The sequence below is a fragment of the Ovis aries genome, chromosome 3 (genome assembly GCF_016772045.2).
Source record: "Ovis aries strain OAR_USU_Benz2616 breed Rambouillet chromosome 3, ARS-UI_Ramb_v3.0, whole genome shotgun sequence".
Lineage (NCBI taxonomy): Eukaryota > Metazoa > Chordata > Mammalia > Artiodactyla > Bovidae > Ovis > Ovis aries.
Window position 1 is genome coordinate 7,936,952 of NC_056056.1, and position 23,617 is coordinate 7,960,568.

Genomic DNA, 23,617 nt, shown 5'->3' on the forward strand with positions numbered 1-23,617 from the left:
GGACGGAAGAGGCGGGTCCGGGGAAACTCCTCCTCAGCTATTGGATCAAGGTTTGGAGCAGGAAGTTGAGGCCGGAGGAACGTGGGCCCTGTTAAGGGGGCGTTTTGGTTGGTCGTCTTGTTTCTTTTCGGGACGGCGCTCAAACAGCTAGGGCCGGAAGCGACTGACAGCCGCAACTCGGCGGAGGAGAGACCTGGCATCTTTGCACTGTGACCGTGAGCCACGTTACGGTTTATCTTGCATTAGTTACCAGATTACCTTCTGTCAGCACACTGCTTGGACGAACCCGTCCACTTGTCTTGAATTATCAGTGGCATCCAAATATTTACTTCCAGCCCAGAAAGCTCTCTCTTGAGCCATCGACTAGCAATCCAACCCCCCTTTCGCCGTCGATTTAGATTTCATTCATTCAGCAGATGTTTATTGCACGTCCTCCGTGTACCTGGCATTTTGATCGGTGCTAAGAGATGCCGATGGTGAATCGGATAGGCAAGGTTCCTGTCTTTAGGGCACTCACAGTCTCGTGGGGGAAACCAATCAAATAAACATAGGAGTCATGCTGCTAAGTATACAATCTCAAACTGAAAAATGATCTGGCATCATAAGAACTTCAGAAACAAAATGGGCTGCACTGGACTTGGGCTGAGCTCTAAAGCCTGAGTCGAGCTAAGTAGGTGGTGGATATGAGGAGAGAAAAGCCGCTGGGAGCATTCCAGCGATAACGGAAAGTGCAAAGACTCTGGGTAGAAGGACATGCTGGAGCACCAAGAGAAGGTAGAAATTGGGGAGCAGAGGGCCTGATAAGACATGAGGCTAGATATGTAGACAGGGGCCAAATCATGACTTGTAAGCCGGGTAAGAATTTCAGTCTCTTATCCTAAGAGCAGTGGTAGGCCTTGGAAGGATTTGGCGGGGGTGGGTAGGGCAGGAGGTGGGTGGGGTGGGGTGGGGTGACATTATTAGAACTCTGTTTTAAAATATCCTTCCTGGGACTTTCCTGGCAGTCCAGTGGTTAAGATTCTGTGCTACCACTGCAGGGGGCACAGGTTTCATCCTTGTTCAGAGAATAAAAATCCCCCATACTACGTGGGGTAGCCTAAATAAATAAGTAAAACATTCTTCCTGGCTGCAGTGAGAAGTGGAAGGAATTGGGAAGGAGATAGGGAGACTACTGGAACCTGTTACAAAAGCCCAGGGCAGCTAAACCACACTTCCAAAATTGAACTCATCGTTGGTAGCTTAAGGTAATGTACCCTGGTGGTTAAGGGTGGATGTAAGGATGTGGTCACCGCTAAGGGCTCAGAGTTCAACTGCCAGCTTTACATCCATGTCCTACCACTTCCCATGTGCATCTTTGGTTAAGTCCTTTAACATCTGTGCCTCAGTTTCCTCCTCTGTGCAAATTAAGATGACAGCAGCCCCATAGGGTTGTCCTCAGTACTAAATGAGTTCTTGGCACAGTGCCTCGTTTCCTAAAATAGGCTGCCCTGTGTTCCGCATCTCAAGGATACCACTGCTATCCACGGAAACACCTAAGCAAGAAACCTTGGATATTGTTTTTAATTCTCTCCCATATCCAGACAGTTAGCACGTTTGGGTTTGTCTCCATGCTAAGCTGATTTTGCAGCCATGTGTTCTAACACCTCTCACCTGCTTCTCTGGCCTGCCTGCCTCCCACCTCCCTGCCTCTGACCTGACTTTCTTATACAGTTCAACTCCACAGGCAGCTGTGAGTGCCTTCAGTGTATCAGGCACTGTTCCAAGGCACTGGCAAAATGAGGAAAGCATCAGAAGAGGAAAACCCTGTGGCCAATGGGAAGAACCCACCTTCACTGTGCTGTGTGGAACTCAAGTTTCATCAGTCTGTAAAGAAGGCTTTGGGACCAAACGATCTCTTAAAGGCCCTTTAAGTAAAAATGTTCAAGGGAATTCACCGATGGTCCAGTGGTTAGGACTCAGTACTTTGCTGCCAAGGGCCTGGGGTTCAGTTCCTGGTTGCAGAACTAAGGTCATACAAATATATATGTATAGTAAGTGTTAGTAGCTCAGTTGTGACCCCATGGAATGTGGCCCACCAGGCTCCTCTGTCCATGGAATTCTCCAGGCAAGAATGCTGGAGTGGGTTGCCATTTCCTCCTCCAGGGTATCTTCCCTACCCAGGGATTGAACCCTGGTCTCCTACATTGCAGGCAGATTCTTTACCACTGAGCCACCTCACACACATGCACACGTTTATATATTCTAAGATATTTTCACTGGCTCTTCCAAGGGCTGAGGTCTAGAAACCTTGCCAGATTCACGTTACAGCCTTAGCTCATAGTGAGGAACTTTATACATTGTAGGGGTTTGGTAAGTGCTTGCTGAATTAATGAAGGAATAAGAACACATATCAATTCCCTTCTCAGTCATTCACTGGCTTCTCTTTCCCAACAAGGTAAAGACCTCTGATTTGAGGCCACCTTTAGTTAGGCCACGTAGAGTTGAATATTCTCTAACTCTGCAGACTGCTGCCTGCTGAGCTGGCATGGGAGAGCTAAGGAGCTTTTGAAAAGCTTCATTCATTTGACAGACATTCATTGAGCACCTATTAAGTGCCAGGCCCAGGGCTGGTGCTGGGAACACAAGGGCAGACTTAAAAAAAAAAAAACCAAGGGGTCCCTGCTTTCCTGGGGCTCATATTTTGGAAAAGACACATGTGAAAATAGACCACACAGTGCAATCCGTTGTTATGAAGGGGGAACATGGGGACCTGTGGGAGATGAAAAGATCCAGCCAGGCAAGGGTTCCCAAAGGAAGTCACGTCTAAGCCCGAGTCCCGGGAAATTATGAGAGGTGGAGGTGGCAGGAGAGGACAGGTAGGGAGGCCAGAGGTGTTCCTTCTTCCCAGAGAAGTGGAAACCCTTCCCACATCACTTCTAGGTAAGTCAGCCCACTCTGAATGCCTGGCTCTCACACTTAGTGCTTCCTCCAACTCCAGCCTACCTAACTCAGCCTCCTGTTGTGTGCACTCTTTGGGACCCCAGAGACCCCTGCCAGGCTCCTCTATCCATGGGGTTTCCTAGGCAAGAATACTGGAGTGGGTTGCCATTTCCTCCTTCAGGGGATCTTCTCGACCCAGAGATTGAACCCCCATCTCTTGGGTCTCCTAAATTGGCAGGGGGACTCTTCACCACCTGGGAGGTAAATTCTTGTGCCCCCTGGGAAGCCCTCAGCCTCCTGTGCTCAGTCACCTCAGGCCTGGCCGACGCTTTCTGACCCTGTGGACTAGCCTGCCAGGCTCCTCTGTCCATGGGATTTTACTGGAGTGAGGTGCCATTTCCTTCTCCAGGGAATCTTCCCAACCCAGGGCTCGAACCTGCATCTCCTGCTTTGTAGGCGGATTCTTTACCGCTGAGCTACTGGGGAAGCCTCAACCTCCTGAAGAGAAGTGAAGCTCAGTCGTGTCTTTGCAACCCCATGGACTGTAGCCCACCAGGCCCCTCCTCTGTCCATGGGGACTCTCCAGGTAAGAATACTGGAGAATTCTTCTACAGAGGGTCTTCCCGACCCAGGAATCGAACCGGGGTCTCCTGCACTGCAGGCGGATTCTTCACCACCTGAGGTACCAGGGAAGCCCCTGTCAGCCTAATCAATAGCAACAACCATTTCTTAATGTATTCATTCAATGAGTAATGACCCCCGACTCTGCACCTGCCAGGTGCTTCACATCCATGACCTGCTTGACTCCTTGCAGGGGCTATTAGCCTTCGTTTTCAAATGTAAAAACTGAGGCTCAGAACTGGTGACTTGTTCACGGACCCCCACATGTCAGGCCTTAACTCCAAGCTGTTGTGCCTTCGGGACCCCTGGGACCCGTGACCCTCACTGCGTCCTGTTGGGCTCAGTTCACCCAAATGCCTTCCTCTGGGACCCAGGCAGAAGAGGAGCATGGACCCAACTCCTGTCCCTCCAGCAGGCCGGCCAGCCGGGCATTGGGCTCTATCCCTTCCGAAGTTCCGAAGGGAGACAAAGGCGGGGTCTGCAGGGGAGACGAGGGCGCGGGCGCCCCCCTGCCTGCTGCCCTTTGTCTCCCCGCCTGCTCCCCTCGTGCGCCCCGGAGGCTGGGAGGCGCCTCTCGCAGGCTTCCTCCTCCCATTCTTGTGCTAATTGGGTGTCAAGCTGAGATCAGTGAGAAAGGAATCCGCCCCGGCTCGGGTTAAACTGCCGCCAAAGACGAGGGCTGAGCCCAGAATATCATTAGGCTGGGAGGAAGCGGGGGCCCCCCTCCTCCAGCAGAGGGGCTGGCCATGCATTCAGACTCCTTTGAAAGTCGCTTGGTCGCCCCTTCCCTTACCGCCAGCGCCTCAATAGGCCCCTCGGCGGTATTTAACCTTCTTCCCAGGAATTGAAAGTGATATGCCAAGCCCTGGCCTAGGCAGCCACTTGCCTGTCCAAGGGCGGTAGGACCTCCGGGGACGCTCAAGGCAGGCCTCTGGCAGCCTCCCTGGGCTCAGATTGCAGATGGGAATACTGAGACTGGGCAGGGCGGTGCCTCCCAGCGCTGTTATTCACAGGCCCTGTGGTCTCTGAGCCTCATATTCCTCGTCTGTGGAATGGGGATAAAAGAGCTGCTTTGTGTTATGAATTTAAGGATAATGATCAAGTGCCTGGCGTTGCATCCAGCACATAGGAAGCGCTCCACTCCTGGTGGCTGTTAGCAGGTCAAAGGAGTGTGTTTGGGCTTATGTAAGGATTTCCTAGCAGAGCTCCCAGTCCTCCAGGCATGCAAGGGGTGCCCGCAATGGGTTCACTTTGCATACCCTGCCTGGACTCTTCCCCAGCCCCACCCCTGCAGCCCTACAGGCCCTTCTTTCACCTGCGCTGCTCACCCTTCACCTCCAGACCTTTCGCTGCCCCTTCTGTCTGGGCCATTCTTCCCCCTCCTTTTCTTGAATGACTCTTCTTTGAAAAGCCTGTGGCCATGAAACACAACTTCCTCACCTCCTACCCCAGCAGGGACGTGGGGTTCAGTTCAGTTCAGTCGCTCAGTCGTGTCTGACTCTTTGCGACCCCATGAATCGCAGCACGCCAGGCCTCCGAGTGGGGTTAGGGTGCAGCTTAGCACATGCCCTTTGCTTCCTGACTGGCTGCCCATTCTCCCTGGCCCCCAGACAGTGGGGTCCCCCAGGGCAGATCTCACTGTGTACCCCCCAACCCCGCCCCCGGCACAGAGGCCTTTTGAATCTGCTCTGCAGATGGACACAGTACTTTGTAAACTGGGTAGCCCGCCAGGCTCCTCTGTCCATGGGATGCTCCAGGAAAGGAGACTCGTGTGCGTTACCATTTCCTTCTCCAGGGGATCTTCCCAACCCAGGGATCGAGCCTGTGTCTTGGGGGTCTCCTGCATGAGCAAGTGGGATTCTTTACCAACTGTCGCCAACCGGGAAGTCGAAGCACTATGTAAATGTCAGGAAATGCCCAGTAAACAGTAGCTCTTGTGAATTAACCTCACAGACATGTATTGGGCACCTGCTGCTGGCCCGGGCGATGACTCAGCCACGGTCTGGAAGGCAGCTGGCTCACCACTCTACCACCAAGTGGCACAGCCTTGGTTTGGGGTGAGCAGAGGCAGACAGGGGAGCAGTGAGGCCCAGGGGCCCCCCAGCCCCACCTCTTCTTGGAGGGGCTCGGGAGAGGGGGCTGGTGTGGAAGTGGGAAACTTAGGCCTAGGCTGGGATCTTAACACCGGAAACATGGTGTTAAGATCCTTATCACTACCATGTACCTCACAGGCGACGGCACCGGTTCCTGGGCTAGACTTCCAAGCACAATCTCATTACATGGCCACAGCTGTCCTGGGGCAGGGGTTCCTGTTGTGTTCAGTCACTCAGTCGTGTCCAACTGTTTGCTGCTTCATGGGCTGTAGCCCGCCAGGCTCCTCCATCCATGGGATTTCCCAGGCAAGAATACTGGAGTGGGTTGCCATTCCTTTTTCCAGGGGCTCTTCCAGACCCAGGGGTCGCACCCATGTCTCCTGCATTGGCAGGTGGGTTCTTACCTAGACCACCATTTATAGGGGTGACACTGAGGCTCAGCCTGGCAAATGGACTTGAGAGCAGGCCTGAGCAGGAGCTTTTGACCACCATTCCTCTATATTGGGTCTTAGTGACTGCTCAACCAAAGGGAAGGAACAGGCACCCCTGGGGGCTCCTTCGCATCGGAGAGCCCTCCCATTGCTGAAGGTTAAAGACACAGAGCTTCACCATCAGTCAAATCCAGCCCCTTGGAAGCCCGATTAAGGGCCCACCACGGAGTCCTCTGGCTGGGTCCCTTGCCTGGGGGTCAACTGGGGACTCTGTCCCTCCTTCCCGTTTTCCTTGCCTGAGCGCAAAGGGCTGGATCCAATTCTGCAGGACCCACATACCCTCTGCTGGTCATACTTGGGCACTGCACCCTTGCCTGCCACTCCCAAATCCCACCAGGTATCGCCAAGGGCCAACTCCAGCTCTACCATCCCCTCACTTCCCCCAAGAGTGGCACCAGAACTCCACTGTCTTTCAAAGGTCACCCCCCCACCCCAGGAGGTACCCCAGACGTATCCTGGCCACCTATCACCCACTCAGCTGCTGGCCTGGGGTGTGGCTCACAGTTGGCTCTACAAGCATGCATGGCATGGAAGCTGCCTTCTGCACCAAGGAGGCGGCGGTTGAGCGGCGGGAAGGGCATGGGGCTGGCATTGCAGTCCCCAGTACTCACTGTGACCCCGGTCAAGTGACAGACAGTGGTGAGGGTTAAATAGTGAAGATGAAGCCCTGGGGTGTGTGCCCTGTCTGCAGCCCTGGCTTGGGGTGAACGGTCTCTCCCTCCCCACCCCCCACCCCCACTTCCCGCTGGGCTGAGCACTTCTAGCCTGGGTGCTTCTCCAGGGATGGGCTCCAGGGGACAGCTGGCCCTCCAGTGGCACTGCAGACTCACCAGCTCTGGGAAGATGGTTCTAGGAAGCCTTCCCACACTCCACCCGGCTGGCCAGGCCAGCCTGCTCTGTGCCCTGAGAGCCCCCAACCCCCTGGGAAAGTGCAGCCCCGACAGAAGGAACAGCATGGGCAGGAGTGTGGAGCTGGGACCCTGTGCTGGCCTAGGGCTTCCTTCTGTGGCTCTGAACAGCCCGTTCCTCAGCCTGGCTCCCCTTCGGCTCTCTGAATCCTCCTGATTCACAGAGGAGACAGTTACTTTCCCAAGGCCACAAACTCCTAAGTGACACCTTGCAGGGCTCAGGTGGGAACTGCCCCTCACCTGACATGTGGGGACTATAGCGTCTTACCTGCCATATCCCTTGGTCTAAATGAACGAAGGAATAAGGGAACGACGAATGGGGCACGAGCTGGGGTCCCAGCAGGCTGGGGGGAGTGTGCACAGGCTCGAGGAGGCAAGGCGGAGTTTATTGGCCCCTGAGTGCCCCACACCCCTTCTACCCTCACAGCCAGGCCAGGAGGAGATGTGGACAGACTGGCAAAGACAGAGAGGCTCTGCCTGAGGGACAGCCAGGCAGCCACCCAGAGGATGAGAGGGATGCCCCATCCAGGCTGCCTGCTGCAGGGTGGTTCCCTTCTGCCCGGTAGGGCTGAGGGACACCTGCGTGGTCCCAGGACCTGGATCCTCTTCAGATGCCCGATCGCCGGCCCTCCTTGCCCACTGTGCTGGCTTCCTGAGTCTGGGGGCTTCTGCCCTGGTCCCATTTACAAGCTGCCTGTTCTCTGCGAAGTGCTTGGAGACACTCTATTTCCCCTTGTCGTGACCTGAGACATCACCCCGCGGGGCCCAGTCTCAGTCTCAGCCTGAGGCCCAGAGACCCCCACATGGCCTCCAAGACATAAAGTGGATCTGAAGCTTTCACAGAAAGCCTCAGGGTGGAGCGGGGAGGTCGCAGTGAGTCCCTTGGCAGTTCTGAGGGGTGGGGGTTGGCACCTCGGGGGTGGTGGTGCCAGGCTCTGCTTGCTTTGGTCTGGCTTCGCCCAGGACCTCTCCGGGGTGGGAGCTAGGGCTCTAGATCCAGTATCCGCTGGCCCTCAAGAGGGACTCGGGGTCAGTCACAGCTTCTCCTGGCCCGCCTGGATGCGAGTGTAGGCCTCGTGGTCCAGCGGGACGTAGCGGCCCTTCCGGGCATCCAGGTAGAACAGCTGGTCTTTCACAACTGTTGGGTCAAAGCCCTCCTTCCGTAATCCTGTCTTCTGTAGCTTGAAGGTCGCTGAGGGAGGGAGAAGACAAGTGGGAGAAGGGTCAGAGCTCGGGCAGGGGTCCGAGCTCCAGGGACCCACCCGCCTGGGTTGAGGAGGGGCAGGGCGGAGGGCTGGAGGGAACACAGGTGAGGGGAACCGGGGGAGGTGGGACACAGACCTTTACAGTCTGAAAAGGCTTCATCCATTACAGTATGCACAGCTCCTCAGCAGCCCCGGCAAAGGGGAGGGGGCGGAGTCACCCACCCCTCTTTGCAGACAAGGAAACTGAGGCCCAAAGAAGGGAAGCTATTTGTCCAGGGCCACGTGCTGAATTGACAGCAGACTGAGGGCAGGACACGGGCCTTCCCTGAGGGCTCGTTTTAACCTGAGCACCTCCCAGGTACAGAAGTGATCTCAGGAAATTGCACCTCAACCCCGGGGGAGGGACATAACCATATCCTATGGATTCTGAGATGCACAAGATTTCAGCATCTCTGAAATAGTTCAATGACCATTTTCCCCCTTAAGAAATTCTGTATCTTTCACTCAATGGTATTAGCCCCACTAGATAGATGAGAAGACTGAGGCTCAGAGAAGCACACCTCTGGGCCAACGTTACACAGCTAGTAAGAATTTGAATTCAGGTACGATGGATACCAGATATGCCTACAGCTTCCTTCCCTGGCTTCTCCTCTGTCGTGTCCATCAGCCAGTTCTCCCAGCAAGAGCTGGAGTCTTTCTCAATGCCTACTTGAATTTAGACTGGTTTTACAACTTACTCTGACTCAGAGACTGTGGGCAGTCTGGGTGAGCCTAGGCCTCAAGGGGTGTTGAAGCTTCCATCCTTACCCACTTGGGGGCACCCTGAGAGCAGACTGACCTCTGAAGGATGGAAAGCCATGTGGAACAAAGGGGAACCATCCCAGCAAAGGCCACTTAGACAAGGTCTGTCTAGTCAAAGCTATGGTTTTTCCAGTAGTCATGTATGGATGTGAGAGCTGGACTATAAAGAAAGCTGAGCACCAGAGAACTGATGCTTTTGAACTGTGGTGTTGGAGAAGACTCTTGAGAGTCCCTTGGACTGCAAGGAGATCCAACCAGTCCATCCTAAAGGAAACCAGTCCTGAATATTCATTGGAAGGACTGATGCTGAAGATGAAACTCCAATAAAAAATTTGGTCACCTGATGCGAAGAACTAACTCCTTAGAAAAGACTCTGATGCTGGGGAAAGATTGAAGGCGGGAAGAGAAGGGGACGACAGAGGATGAGATGGTTGGATGGCATCATCGACTCAATGGACATGAGTTCGAATAAACTCTGGGAGTTGGTGATGGACAGGGAGGCCTGGCATGCTGCAGTCCATGGGGTTGCAGAGAGTCGGACACGACTGAGCAACTGAACTGAAGTGGGTAATCACTGGCCATGTGTAGCTATGTAAATTTAATTAAACAAAATTTAAAATTCAGTTTCACCATCACACTAGTTGCACTTCAAGTGCTCAGTAGTTACTGGGGGCAGATGGCTGCTGTGTTGGAGAGAGCGGTCAGAGAACACCACCATCACCGCAGACAGGTATGTGGACACCGCTGCAGGGCCAACCAGCTGGGAGCCCCACGTGAGGGAGGCCACCTCACACCCAGTGGCACTATTTCTTTTAAAACTTAAAGAAAAATTTTGGCCACACCCCAAGGCATGTGGGGCCTTAGTTCCCTGATCAGGGATCTAATCCTATGTGTGCGAACCCACACACCCCTGCACTGCAAGATGGAGTCTTAACCACTGGATAGCCGCGGAAGCTGTCGATGGCACTGTCTGACGCTAGGTGGGGCCAACAGAAGAACGCTCAGCTGAACATCACCCCAAATTGCCGACCTACAAATTGTGAGCAAATAAGACACCTGTTTGGAGCCCTAAGTAAGCTTGGGGGCTGTTTGTTCTGCAGCAAAGCCTGTCTGAGGCCTAAGGTCCAACAGCCTCCCTGTCCCTCCAGGATGCAGAAGTCACAGAGGCCATCCAGTCCTCGGGGTGCTTGCTGTCTATCTGGACCCACCACTTACCCTGCCCTCTCATCTCCCTGTCCCACGGGGCCATCTGCAGCCCCTCAGACACTGGCAGGCTTTGCAGGACATGAGTCTGACTGGGTCACTACCCTGCTCCAACCCTCCTGTGGCTCCCCCGTGCCCTCCCATCCCACTACATGCCGCTGCCCACCCCTCACTGGCCCCAGCTTCGGGGGCCTCCTTTTAGTCCCCTGGCAACCAAGCACCTCCCTGCCTCAGGGACTCCGCATGGGCTGTTCCCACAGCCCAGAGGGCCTCCTGTCCCCAGAGTGCTCTCTCTCTCACTCAGGTCTCCCGCTGAACTGGAGCATCCTCAGGGGAGCCTTCCAGTCATCCCCAAGTCACGTTTCCTTTCCTATCAGTTTGACCTGCATTCCACTCTTTTATCTTAGCAGTTCCTTATCCTGTGGCTGCCTCCTGCTCTGGAAACTCCCAGGAAGCACACAGGTCCTGCTGGAATTTGTCACCTCTATCCCCAGGGCCCAAGCACAGTGCCTGGAGCAGACCACCACACTCAGTCAGTATTGGTTCCACGGACAGTAGACACACCATCTCTCTCTGGAGGTGGTGTCAGCTCACAGCTAGGTCATGTTGCCGACCACCCAGAGAGGCTGTGGGGAAGGGCGAACCGCAGCCAGCCGCTTTCCCTAGAAGGGCCCGGGAAGGGGCCTCAGCCGGCACCCACCCGTGATTTGCAGCTAGGGTCGGGGGACAGACCTGTCTTGTGCAGCTCGGGCAGGAAGCGCAGGAAGATGGGGCGGGCGTACTGCGGCAGCTCCTTCTGCAGGAGCTGGGCTAAGTGCTCCAGGTCACAGCTGCTGGAGGAGCTGGCCACGGCAGCCATGCCGGCCCGGCCCTCGGTCCCTGGGGAGGCGGCAGAGTGGGCGGTGAGCAGCTGGCTGGCCATGGCCCCGCTGGCTGCTCCACACAAACGCCTGGCCCCCTCCCGCCTCTCGGGATACCTGGCACCTCGACGCCATACACGGCCACGTCGGCCATGTCCAGCAGGCGGCTGAGCGTGCCCTCCACCTCGGTGGTGGACACATTCTCGCCTTTCCAGCGGAACGTGTCCCCCGTGCGGTCGCGGAAATACACGTAGCCCAGCTCGTCCATCACCAGCACGTCACCTAGAGAGGAGTCATGTGGGGGTGGGGGGTGGCGCCCCAGGGGCTTGGTTGGGCGGAGGTGTTCTCTGAGGGTGGGGCCCTTCAATCCCTTCCCCCCTCCCCAAGGGGCGGCAAAGGCCTCCGGAGGGGTGTCCACCCACCACTGAGGTAGGCCTGGTCCCCCTTCTTGAAGACATCCCGGGCGATCTTCTTGTTGTTGGCGCTCTGGTTCAAGTAGCCGTCGAAGCGCCGCAAGGGGTCTTGCTGGATGATGATGCCCACCAGCTGGCCCGGCTCACCTGCAGCCAGGGGAGGCAGGGTCAGGTCCCCCTGGGGTCTCCTTCATACTAAAATACCCCCAGCAACGCCCCCTTTCTCCCCCAGCCCGGGAGCCCCGAGGGCTGGGAGCTTCTCAGTAACACTTGGTCACTGAACAAATGAAAGGGTGGTCAAGCTCAGCGTGGACGGCCTAACTAAAGTCAGCACTCCCCAGGGACCGCTCTGCTCAGAGGTTTGCATCCTGTACCGCACCACCTCCTCAGGACAACCACGTGCAGGAGGGGACTCAGGCACAGAGCTGGGGAGCTGCGGCAGCCGGGGCCCAGGGTCCGTAGCACAAATGTGCACGAATGGGCTGTTGGGTAGATGGGATGGTGACTGAACGGATGGTTGGATCAAGAAATAAATGCCATGCAGCCCTAAGAGAAGAGCTGACTTCGGGCCGCTGATCAGGACAGGGCTCCTCACCCACGCACCCACCCACCCATCCCTGCCCCGTCCCCTTCCTAAGCCAGCCCCGCCCACTCTGACCCCGAGCTGCAACCCTCGGGCAGACCTGGCTTGCAGGGAATGCAAAGGCCGTCAGGACCCCGGATCAGCTCCATGGTGTCCTCGTTGACACGAACCAGCCGGATGGGGTACACGAAGGACAGGATGCGGCTGTTGAAGCCACAGGCTCCCACCTGCAAAGGCCAAGCCTTGGGCCCAGGCTCTCCCACCTCAAACTGGACAGTCTAGGGGGCTGCGAGCCGGGCTCCAGCTCCCGCAACCGCCCTCCATGCCGGAAGCCCGCCCTCCCCTCCGCCGTCCGTGTCTCCCGTGGGCCCGCTGCGTCCCCAGCCTGGGCCGCACCTGGCCATCGAAGTTGCCCAGGCTGCAGTTGCACTCCGTGGCCCCATAGAACTCGGCCACCTGGGGGATGTGGAAGCGGCTAGAGAATTCGGTCCAGATGGACTGGCGGAGGCCGTTGCCAAGCGCCATGCGCACCCGGTGCTGACCCTCCACCTCCCGGGGCGGCTGGTTCAGGAGGTAGCGGCACAGCTCGCCGATGTACTGCACAATCTGGGGGAGGACCAGGCATGAGTCTGGGCCCTGGAGGCTGCCCCGCCTTCGCTGCCCTCCCAAGCCCCTACCCCTCCTATCCCCAGGGCCGGCTGTGTGATCCCTTCCTTCTCTGGGCCTCAGTCTCCCCATCTGAGCGACGGGAGTGCTGCCCCGAGTAAACGGCTGGCTGCCTTCAGCTTGAAGACGGGCGTCCCTGCGTAAGAGCTGGTGTGGGGCATGGGCACTCCACCCTTTTCCTTCTCACTCACCGTGCAGTTGTACTTGATACAGTCGTCCCAGAAGCGGGAAGCCGAGAACTTCTTCCGGATCACCACGGTCATGCCGTGGATCAGGCACTGCCCCATCCCCACGATGTTTCCTGAAGGCAGAGGGGGACCCGGGGGTCAGGGAGACAGGAGCCCTTTCTTTCCAGAGTCTCATCTTTTTGTTTATTTTGGCCACCAAAGATGTCATTTTATTTTTTTAACGGTTTATTTTGCACTGGGGTATAGCTGATTAACCAACAATGTTATGGTTTCAGGTGAAGAGCGAAGGGACTCAGCCATACATATACAGGTAACCATTCTCCCCCAGACTCCCCTCCTATCTAGGCTGCCACATAACACTGAGCAGAGTTCCCTGGGGCTATATAGTACTGAGTGAAGTAAGTCAGACAAAGGAGAGATATCGTGTACTCCAGAGCCTCCTCTTGTACAGTCCAACCCCCTCGAAGACTCTTCCTTTCCCTGTCCTGCCCTCCAACTCTAACTGATCACATCTCTCCCCAGTTGGACACCTTCCATGGCTCCCCAGTGCCTACGGGTTCAGGTGCACATTACTTAGACAGTCCCCTGAAGCCTCTGGAGCTGGCCCCAAGCTCCTTTTCCCAAAGCTGTAACACTGCCATTCAGCCAGCCAGAGCTGAGCTAGCCTGCCTGGCTTCACACCTGCCTGTATTGGGGGGCACCTCCTCCAGGAAGCCTTCCTGGAGTTGGGCTCCTCTTTGAGTTGAACTCCTTGCTCCCTGCACCTCCCCACACTCAATGCCCTTTCTTGCCTGAGAGTTCAGGGTAGGGTTCCCGTCATTCAGCCTGCCCCCAACACACATACTCAAACTCTAAGCACCTTCAAGGGCAGGAACTATATGTAGTCATCTGTCTTTCTAGAAAGCCCCCAGACCAAGCAGCCAGGCTGTCCACACCTGTGGAAATGGACTGAATGGTCATACCAGCCCAGGTGCCCTGTGGGCACTGCCACACCCACCAATTATGCTGGTATGCCCACTCTCATCAAGGTCAATGTCCATATCTGGATTTGAAACCAGATTTGACTCCAAAGCTTGTTATGTTTCTATTGCAACATGTAGCCTGCCAGGAGGGGTAGGGCTCTGAAGGCTCAGGGATGGCTGGGCACCGAGGGGGCGGGCCCAGGCTACCTGCAGAGTGGTAGAGGGGGAGGCAGTCATAGACGATGTCGTCAGGCCGCATGCGGAAGCCGTAGTACACCAGGGCAGCCATCCGGTAATACCTGGGAAGGCAGAGGGCTGAGGGCTCCGTGGGCCCTTGGAAAGGCAGGAGGAGAGGAGCCCCAAGGCCCCACCTCCCCAGGTCTCCCCCCCAGGGCCCCGTCCCCTTACCTGCTATGCACCACGATGGCAGCTTTGGGCAGCCCGGTGGTGCCTGACGTGTAGATGTAGAAGAGCTTATCTGAGGAAAACAGGCAGGAGCAGCTATGAGAGGGGCCAGCGTGAGGCTGGGCACAAAGTCAGACAGTGGTAGGTGTGTATCACTTAACACCCATTCCCGGCACACCTACTCCAGGAAGCCTACCCTGATGACCCCAGACATCACTACCTGCTCTAATACCTGCACTGGCTCCTTCAACACACTCTTCTGAGCCCTCATTCTGTGCCAGGGCCAGGGTGACATCAGTGACTAATATGAGCACAGGCCTTGCCTAGGAGGGAGGTGCCTGCCCAGTGGGACAGGAAGATGAGAAGGCGGGCATTTCCAATAGTGAGCACTGTGTGTTGGCAAGCACAGGGCCTGCCAAAGCCTGGCGGCAGCATTGGACCCAGACTCCAAGGAGGGGTGGTAGCTCCAGGGAGGGCTTTCTCAGAGGAGCTGACGCCTACTACATGGGAAGTATCAGCTGCAGACAGCAGGGCTCAGAGGCAGCTTTTGTACCAGCAACGCTGTCTTTATCCCTCCAGATCTGAGGACCAGGGACAGTCACGTCATGGTCTCTGTGTGAGGCTCAGTCCCACCAGGCTGGAGGTTCCAGGAGGTCAGGCATGCCACGGGGTGATGCCACGTTATATAGTAACTCGTGTTACAGGGTGCCCACGGCATGTCAGCCCAAGGCTGGGCACCAGACTCAACCTGCCAGAGGGCCTGCCCTCAAGGAGCTTACAAAAGCACCCAGCACGCAAGAGCCACAGATGGCAGAGGTCAGACGGTAATGACCCCAGCTCTCCATGGGACCTTTTCCAGCCCTCAAGCATAGGTTCGGTTGCCATCCCCAATTTCACGGCTCTGGGAACCGAGGCTCAGAGAGCAGCTCAGATGTTCAGGGTCACACAAGGGAAGCAGTAGAGCTGGGACATGAACTTGGCCCAGGCTCTGAGTCCCCCTGCCCCAGGCCACACGGTAAGCCCTGGGGTCCACAAGGCAGGCTTGTGGAGCGGAGAAGAGAGGCGAGAGGGTCTGGAAGGCTGCCTGGAGGAGGGGTTGGGGGCAGGTAGCCCAGAGCAGGGAGAGGATCACAACAGGGGCCTGCCCTGGACGGGCACTGGGTGACTATGAAAGAGGCTCGCCGAGGGCCTGAGCCCAGCCCACACTCGGACGAGGCAGGCTCCCGGGCTCCACCTGCTCCTGCCTGCATCGGGCATCAGCGAAGGCTATTCAAGAACTGCATGTTCAAGAAGTGCCTGCCACTTTCACACACGCCAGCTTACCCAGTCTTCGCAGCAAAAGCTGGGGACTGTGGCTCATTTTCCCCGAATGGAAAAGGGATATGACATCTCATTCCAGGTCACGTGGCAAGTTTACAGAAGAACCCAGGCCCCGAGGCCCCTGCTCTGTCTCTTGGCCATCTTTGAACCCTTCTGTGGGGGTGAGGGGCTCACCTACGAAGCCCTTGTTGGGACGGCTGGGCTGGTGCTTGGGGGCATCTTCCAGTAGCGGGTCCAGGTGCTTTGTGCCGGTGGGCCCTGCACTGGGCTCCCAGGGACCGGAGCAGAAGAGGTTGAGCGAGGGGTCCAGGTTGGCATGGATCTCAAGGACAGCTGCGGGGGAAACAAGACAGATCCACCGGCAGGCCAGGGCACCCCTCCTCCCCCCTGCCTCCTGTTCCAGGGACTTCTACTCATGTTGGGGCTAAGCATGGTGTCAGAGGACACTGGCTGGGTGTGGCAGAGAGGTGAACGAAGTGCCTGGGACTTGTTATAAGGAAGATGCTGAGAGAAGCAAGAGCTCCCACGAGCTGCTGGCTGATCACATGGCAGGCTCTTTACATGCAGGTTCCTGGTCACACACCTCAGGAAATGGGTACCAGTAACAGCCCATCTTACAGATGGGAACACTGAGGCCCCAAGCACAGAAGGGAGTCACAGCTAGAATGTGCCAGATCTGGGGCTCAAAGCCAGCTCTACCTCACCCCAAGGTTTATGCTTCTATCCACTGTATGATGCTAGTCTGTGGGGGACTGGTTAGGAGGGAGGAGTCGGGGGTGGTCAGAGGCTGGCAGCCCTTCAGCCTCTTCAGAGAGTGGCGGCCTTCTCTTAGGCTCCCGTGTGCACTACAGATGTCCAGACGCTCAGCGCCCAGAACACAGGCCGGTCCTGGCCCACTAAGCCATAATTCCTCTTAACTTCTTCCGACCCTCTCACTCTCTCCCTGCCGCCTCCTTCCTCTCCTCATTTCAGCATTTCCATAACCTCTTCTGCCCATCAGCCCACAACATTAGCCCATTAGTCACAACAGTGTGGGGAGAGAGAACAGGCACACTGGGGTCAAGCCCAAGGTCAAATCTCGGTTCCGTCACCCACTTAACAGCTGTGTGGCTCTGGGTGAGTGCCTCGCACCACTCTGAACCTCGGTCTCGTTCTCTGTAAAGCCAAGATGACACTCTCTGCTTTCACCAGGCTTTGTGAAGATTAGAGCTGCTTCTGTGAAGCACCGAGCTCAGCATGTGGTCAGTGCCAGTGTGGCAGCCGATAAACATAAGCTCTGTGGCACAGCAGGGAGCGGCTTCTTGTTCCCATTTTACAGGTCAGGTAGATGAGGCCATGTATGGATGTGACAGCTGGACTATACAGAAGCTGAGCACCAGAGAACTGATGCTTTTGAACTGTGGTGTTGGAGAAGACTCTTGAGAGTCCCTTTGACTGCAAGGAGATCCAACCAGTCCATCTTAAAGGAAATCAGTCCTGAATATTCATTGGAAGGACAGATGCTGAAGCTGAAGCTCCAATACTTTGGCTACCTGATGAGAAGAACTGACTCACTGGAAAAGACCCTGATGCTGGGAAAGATGGAAGGCGGGAGGAGAAGGGTATGACAGAGGATAAGATGGTTGGATGGCATCACTGTCTCAATAGACATGAGTCTGAGTAAGCTCTGGGAGTTGGTGATGGACAGGGAGGCCTGGCGTGCTGCAGTCCATGGGGTCGCAAAGAATTGGACACGACTGACTGAGTGACTGAACTGATGGAGATGAGGCCAAGTAAGTCACAAGAATGGTTACCATCATGTCTGAGGGCTCACTTAGCATCAGCCGCTTTGTTAGTGCTTCACTCTGTTAAGCACCTCCCTGAAAACGGTGCTGTGGTGAGGAGACTGCGGCAGAGGACTGCCATCTCCCTGGGTCTCCTGGCTCCTGGGGATTGCGGGGGAAGAGCCCTCACCGTCTGACTCCAGGGCTCATGCCCTTAACCTGTGGGCCACACACAGCCTCCCCCAGGGGCTGTAGGTGGGTTGCGGCAGTCCGTGGGACTCCCTGCCTGTCCCTTGCCACTTCAGGGCTCACCTGGGGCCATCTCGCTGCCAAAGACGAGGGCCCGGGCCTGAGAGGAGGTCAGGCAGTGGAGCAGCGCATCCCGCCGGAGGTTGGTGTTGATGAGCGCCGCCTCCACGCCCAGCTTGGCCATGCCCAGCCACAGACCCACAAACTCATTGCGGTTCTCCATGAAGAGGGCGGCCACGTCGCCCGAGGCCAGGCCCTGAGCCTGCAGGAAGTTGGCCACACTGTTTGAGTAGTCGTCCAGCTGCCGGAAGGTCCAGTGCGTGTCTGTACCCTCAAAGATCAGGGCCGTCTTGTCTGGGTGGCGCTGGACTGTGGCGGCAAACAGGATGGGCACTGTGCGCCGCTCCCGTAGGTACCGTCGCACCTTGGCCTTCACCCTCAGGAGCACGGTGCCGCCGCTGGGGGAGGGGAGGGGAGGAAGAGCAAGGGAGCTGTGACTGCCGGGCTTAGGAGTAGGGGGTCCCGAGACCCTGGTTTGATCGCTTGCGACACCCCCTTCCCAGCACCCGTGTGTGGGGCAGCGTTACCTGAAGTGGCTCACTGATGCTGCATGATAACACCGGGCACCCAGGTGATGACTTCCTCCCCACCCGGTACAGAGGAAGACACCGGTGCCCAGCACTTGCCCTGGGCTTCAAGGTGGGACGACGCAGCAGTGCTGACATTTGAACTTCAGTCCCCTCCGACTCCAGAGTTCAACCCCTATTGCCCTCTCTCTGCTTGGAGTCTGTGGGTCTGTCGGGGCCTTCCACATCTCCAGGGAGCAAGCCAAAGTCCAAACTCCTCGTCCTGGACCTGGCACACCCCCGATCATCCCTCTCCCCCTCACCACTCCAGTAAAAAAGGACAAGTTTGCAGTTTATCTGGTCTCCCTCCCTGTGGGCCCAGCAAGGGTGGGGCTCTGTCCCGCCTCACCATCTTGCTCCTGGGCCCTGCTAGGTGCCAGGCAGGGCACTGAGGTTCAACAAACGTTTGTACAGGAAGCTTTTGGCAACATCTCCCTACCTTGCCCTGCCACCTCGGATCCCTGAACTCTCCTGGCTCCCCAGCCTCTCCGCCTTTGCTGCTGCCATGCCCTCCGACTGGCACCCCCTGCTTCCACCTCCTGGAGGTGACTCTCAGGCACACCTGCTTCTCCTCTGGGAGGCCTCCTCTGATTTCCCAGGGCCCAGGCCTGAAGCCGTCTCTCTGTTTCACGCCCCCAACACCTCTGGGCTGCTACCATCCTTCCTGCAGTGGCCACTCAACACCTCCTTTTGCATCAGCTCAGATTGACAAACGCCGAGCTGCCTGTTCCGAGTGCGGGTCACACTGCTGGGACACGGCCACGAGCAAAACAAGACTGCCAGGGGCTCTGCTTGCAGGGCCCTGCTAGCCTGCGGATTTTCTGTGTCCCCTGCCAGTCTCCCTGACCAGTCTGAGCCTGTCCCAGGTCCTGGACTGCCATGTCCACTCAACCCCACACCCAGAGTCAGCCCAAGGTCTGGCACAGAGCAGGTGGCAGCCAGGCTTTCTGGTACAGGATATCCTCCTTGTGGACCATACCTGCCCTTCTTTGTGAAACAGGTTCTTTGTGGGCATGATTCAGGTGGCTCCAGAACCCGCGCCAGCTGGAGGACAGAGACTTCACAGGGTTCCTCTTCACCCTCTCACAAGCTACAGCATCTTCTCGGGACCCCTTACTGAGGTCTCCTCAACATGCATGGTGTTCAGTGTATGGATCAGGCCCCCAAGTCTGCTCCAGGCCAAGGGGCACCAGGTTAGGGAGATTCCCTGGGAAGAGACTTTGACCGTGGCAATGGAGGTACCATGTACTATTGCAAGGGGAAGGATGAGGAGCAAAGACTGCTCCTTTGGGGCCCAGGTACTCTGTGCTGGTAGAGGCCATGCGGTCTGGTTTGGGGAGATTAAACCCAGAAGAGTGTAGGAGACCCAGGAAGGGCTGTTCCAGGTACTCACAAGATATCACGCCTGACAGTCTTGATAAAGATTCGGATGAAGCGCCAGCCGCCAGACCCCAGGTAGAGGAAGAACAGGGAGAACCCCACTTGGGTCCAGGGCAGTTTCAGCACCAGCCGGGAGAACAGCAGCACCCCCAACAGAGACGCCCCAAGCAGCATTGTGGCCTGTGGGCACAGGGCAGTCAGTGGATCCAAGTGCCTGGGTGCCCTACCTCCTGGCCCGGGGCAGCCAGGACACTATCATCTCAGATGGTCAATGTGTAGTGAGTTCAGATGGAGTAGGGTAGCTGAGGACTGGGTCCCATCCCAGGACAGTCTGGAAGGGTCAGGCTAAAGGCCTGGACTTGAGGTAAGGAGCTGGGTTGCGGGTCAGGGGCTGGTTCTAGCCTCCCAGTCCCATCTCTGCCTAGGACTCTCTGAATGATCTTGGACAAGTCCCTTTCCCACTTTAGTCCTTAGTCTTCCCCTCTGTGCAATGGGTGTAATGACCATTGGTCTCAGAGGACAGTCTACTCGCCTGACATCTAGGATCCCAACCAAAATGGCTTGGTATTGACTTAAGTGCCTCTGGCTCGACTTCCCACTCGAAGACCTAGGGAGTTTCTGTGGATGATGAGGCCAAGCCACAACACCCAGAGAGGCAGCTTCTTGGGAAAGGGCCTTGCTCAGTCCCTGCCCTTAGGCCTGGGAGCACCATGCCTCTGCTGGCCCACAGGGGGCGATGGAGAAAACAGGTAAGAGCCTGGAGGTGCCAGAGAGGTGATTGCCCAGAGGAGAAAAGTATTGAGAGAAAGAAGGCCTTGAAGGCACCCCCACAAACACACTCAGCAAGCCACTCTGATGACTCTTCGGGAACTGGGGCTTAAGGGAAGAGGAACAGCTGGCAGGGCTGAGATTAGGGCTCTCGGACTCTATTCCTAGCACTTTTCAGACTTGCTCAAGGGACAGCCGACTGGGCTGTTTGCCTTCAGGCTCTCCTAATCCTGGGGAGGGGCTGAAGGTCACGGCTATGAGGTAGCCTGAGATTCTCCAAGCCAGGATGAAGACATGGTCCGGACCCTTAGACCATCTCCCCTCTCCGCCTCAGGAAAAGCAAAAGCCAGGAGGAGGACTGCACCAGCGCCTCCAACTCCAATGCCAAAGGTCTCCAAGGTCCCCAGAACTGTGGTCTCCCAGAGTCCGTCAGGGCAGAAGGCGAGACCGTCCCGAAAGGCTGAGGGTTGTGTTCGAGGAAGGAACGGGATGCCCAGATCGGCCGGGGCCGCGATCCCAGGTCATTACGGATCGCACCGGCCCCTAAAAAGCCAGGGTAACAGAGCGCCCGGCAAGGAGACAGAGCAGTAGGGCGCGCCCCGTTTCCCCTTCCCCCCGCCCCCAGCCCAAGCCGGTACTGCCACCTCCCCCGGACCCGACCGGGCGCATTCTCTCGCCCGGAGACCCATTGTTCTGGCCTGTGCTCACCTGGCGTCAGCCCCCGCCGCGGGGCACCCTGTCCAGATGCGGCCCGCCGGCTGTAGCAGAGTAGGGAACGCGGCGCGCATCGGCCGCTCCTGGGCGCGCGGAGCAGGTTCTCAGCAGCGCTTTGCCGGCTTTGCGCCTCGGCTGGCCCTGGCCACTCGGCCGGCTCCGCCCGCCGCCCGGCCCCGCCCGCCCGCGGCGCTCCTCCCCCGCCCGCCTCTCGCCATCCAAACCGGCTACGCCGGCCGGCGACACCTCCTCCGGCGCCTTGCCCACGGGCGAGCGAGCCGCAGAGCCGGCCGGTGCCCCGCAGCCTCTGAGCGCCCGGCTCCGCCGGACTCAGCCCGCCCCCTACGCGCGCGACGGCCTCGGGCGGGGCGCCCCGCCGCACGCTGGGGATTGTAGTTCGCGCGCCGCGCGCCCCCGCCAGGCCGGGAGGAGACAGGCGGGCTCTTCCTGGACCCCCACTGCCCACAACTCGTGGGCGCCCGGACGTGGGGGAGAGCACCCCTCCCCACCCCACCGAGCCACTGGCGGGGATTCCGGGGATCTGCGCCCAGACACTGACAAAGAGTTCGGCAAAGGCCCCTAGCAGGGCGCTACAAGGGCGGGTTTTCAGGCAGAGATATGCCGGCGCGGGGGAGGATAGGCAACCGGCTCTGTGGCGCAATGGATAGCGCATTGGACTTCTAGCTGGCCTGGGTGTGGCTATTCAAAGGTTGTGGGTTCGAGTCCCACCAGAGTCGAATTTTGACGGCTCCTTTCTCACTTCCAGTGGGATATTTTGTGGCCTCCAGTGCCATAAGAAGGAAGGACTGATGCTGAAGCTGAAAAACTACAATACTTTGGCCACCTGATGCGAAGAAATAACTCATTTGAAAAGACCCTGATCCTGGGAAAGGTTGAAGGCGGGAGGAGAAGGGGACGCAGAGGATGAGATGGTTGGATGGCATCACCAACTCGATAGACATGAGTTTGAGTAAGGGAGGTGGTGATGGACAGGGAGGCCTGGCATGCTGCCGTCCATGGGGTCGCAAAGAGTCAGACACGACTGAGTGACTGAAGTTGACTGAACTGAGTGCCATGAGGTTCACAACCCACCCCCCACGCTCCTGCAGACCTCAGGCTAGCCAGTGCTTCTGGGACGGCAATAAACTTGGCCCCTGGAGTGCTGCGTAGGAACCCTTTGCTATCCTTGCTACCTTGAAAGCAACCTGGCATATTTGGTAGTAAGTACAAAGGGCACGGACCTGGAGACCTCTATAAATCTTTGGCCCCTGAAGAGTATGACCACATTTGTCGTGGCACCTGCCCAGGCCTGGGCCCCCTGCCAACTTCCCCACCCTGTGTCACTCTGGACCTCTCAAAACTGGGCTCCTTGATAATGAAACATGTTGGGCATCCACAGTTGCCACTTGTTGTTAAATAGATCCCTTAATCCGGAGCGAGGTTCCAGAGGAAGGGGACACATGTATACCTATGGCTGATTCATGTTGATGTTTGTCAGAAACCAACACAGTACTGTAAAGCAATTATCCTTCAATTTAAAATAACTAAAGTTTTTTTTTTAACTTAAAAAAGATAAATCCCTCCTCAATCCCTTAATTCAGTCCAAGTCCTTAAAAGTGAGGAGGGACAATTTTCAGAGCCTGTTTATAGAAACAAAAAATGACAATTGGGGGGACTTCCTGGTAGGTTAGTGGCTAAGACTCCAAGCTCCTGATGCAGAGGGCCTGAGTTCGATTACTTGTCAGGGAACTAAAACCTGCATACTAAAAGATCTCGCATGTTGCAAGGAAGATCCTGCATGCTGCAACTAAGACCTAGCATAGCCAAGTTTTATTTTTATTTTTATTTTATGAAATTTTGGTCTGATAAATACTTGGATCTATTTCTTTCAGAGCACAGAGTGCATCCTTTTGGGGGACCAAGGTATATAAAAGCACCACTTCCCCCTTGGGTATGACATTCAGGAGGCAGTGTGGTGCAGTGGTTATGGGCCTAGGCTTTGGCATCCAACAGACCTGGGTCAGCTTCTCAGCTGAATGTTCAAAGTTTTATTTTCTTATATGTAAAAATCAAGACATGCTAATAGTGTTCACCTCAGAAGGTTGGTTTGGAGTGTCATGGGGGACATCTGAATTAGTTGACATTGTTATTACTGTAACCTACAGGCTTGTTGACCACAAAGCACATACAAAACCTGGACCTGAAGATTACCTCTAATTGTATCCACAGGTCTTAGCGAATAACAGAAGCTCAAATACATGCTTCTTGGATGACTGACACGGAGGGTGAATTGGAGGCCCTGACCCAGGGGCACCAGTGGTAAAGAACCAGCTTCCCAGCACAGGTAGACGGAAAGACAAGGTTGTTCCTCACTACGTGCTCACTGTACTTCAGCTGACACCCACCACACACACGTTACTGTGACTTAGCTCCTTTGCTTTCTGGTCAGACACACCTGAGTTGCCCTCCGGACCAGCTA

The 23,617-nt window shown here is 56.6% G+C and overlaps 1 protein-coding gene, 1 long non-coding RNA gene and 1 other non-coding gene across 3 annotated transcripts; 2 read left to right on the forward strand and 1 right to left on the reverse strand.

Moving 5' to 3' along the window:
• The first annotated feature begins 35 nt into the window (after positions 1 to 35).
• LOC121818995 (uncharacterized) lies at positions 36 to 9,673 on the forward strand. The gene is made up of 2 exons (XR_006059075.2): positions 36 to 215; positions 1,711 to 9,673. It is a non-coding gene; the product is annotated as an uncharacterized LOC121818995 (long non-coding RNA).
• Positions 7,398 to 21,470, reverse strand: SLC27A4 (solute carrier family 27 member 4). The gene is made up of 13 exons (XM_015094163.4): positions 21,133 to 21,470; positions 19,670 to 19,836; positions 17,714 to 18,108; positions 15,813 to 15,971; positions 14,322 to 14,391; positions 14,121 to 14,212; positions 12,955 to 13,064; positions 12,494 to 12,703; positions 12,198 to 12,324; positions 11,524 to 11,661; positions 11,219 to 11,383; positions 10,974 to 11,120; positions 7,398 to 8,224 (listed from the first exon to the last, which is right to left on the reverse strand). Exons 2-13 carry the CDS (start codon positions 19,828 to 19,830, stop codon positions 8,067 to 8,069), a joined length of 1,932 nt encoding a protein of 643 aa, XP_014949649.2. The 5' UTR covers positions 19,831 to 19,836; positions 21,133 to 21,470; the 3' UTR covers positions 7,398 to 8,066.
• Positions 21,471 to 21,784: 314 nt separating this feature from the next.
• Positions 21,785 to 21,875, forward strand: TRNAR-UCU (transfer RNA arginine (anticodon UCU)). The gene is given in 2 exon segments: positions 21,785 to 21,821; positions 21,840 to 21,875. It is a non-coding gene; the product is annotated as a tRNA-Arg (tRNA).
• The last annotated feature ends 1,742 nt before the right edge of the window (positions 21,876 to 23,617 follow it).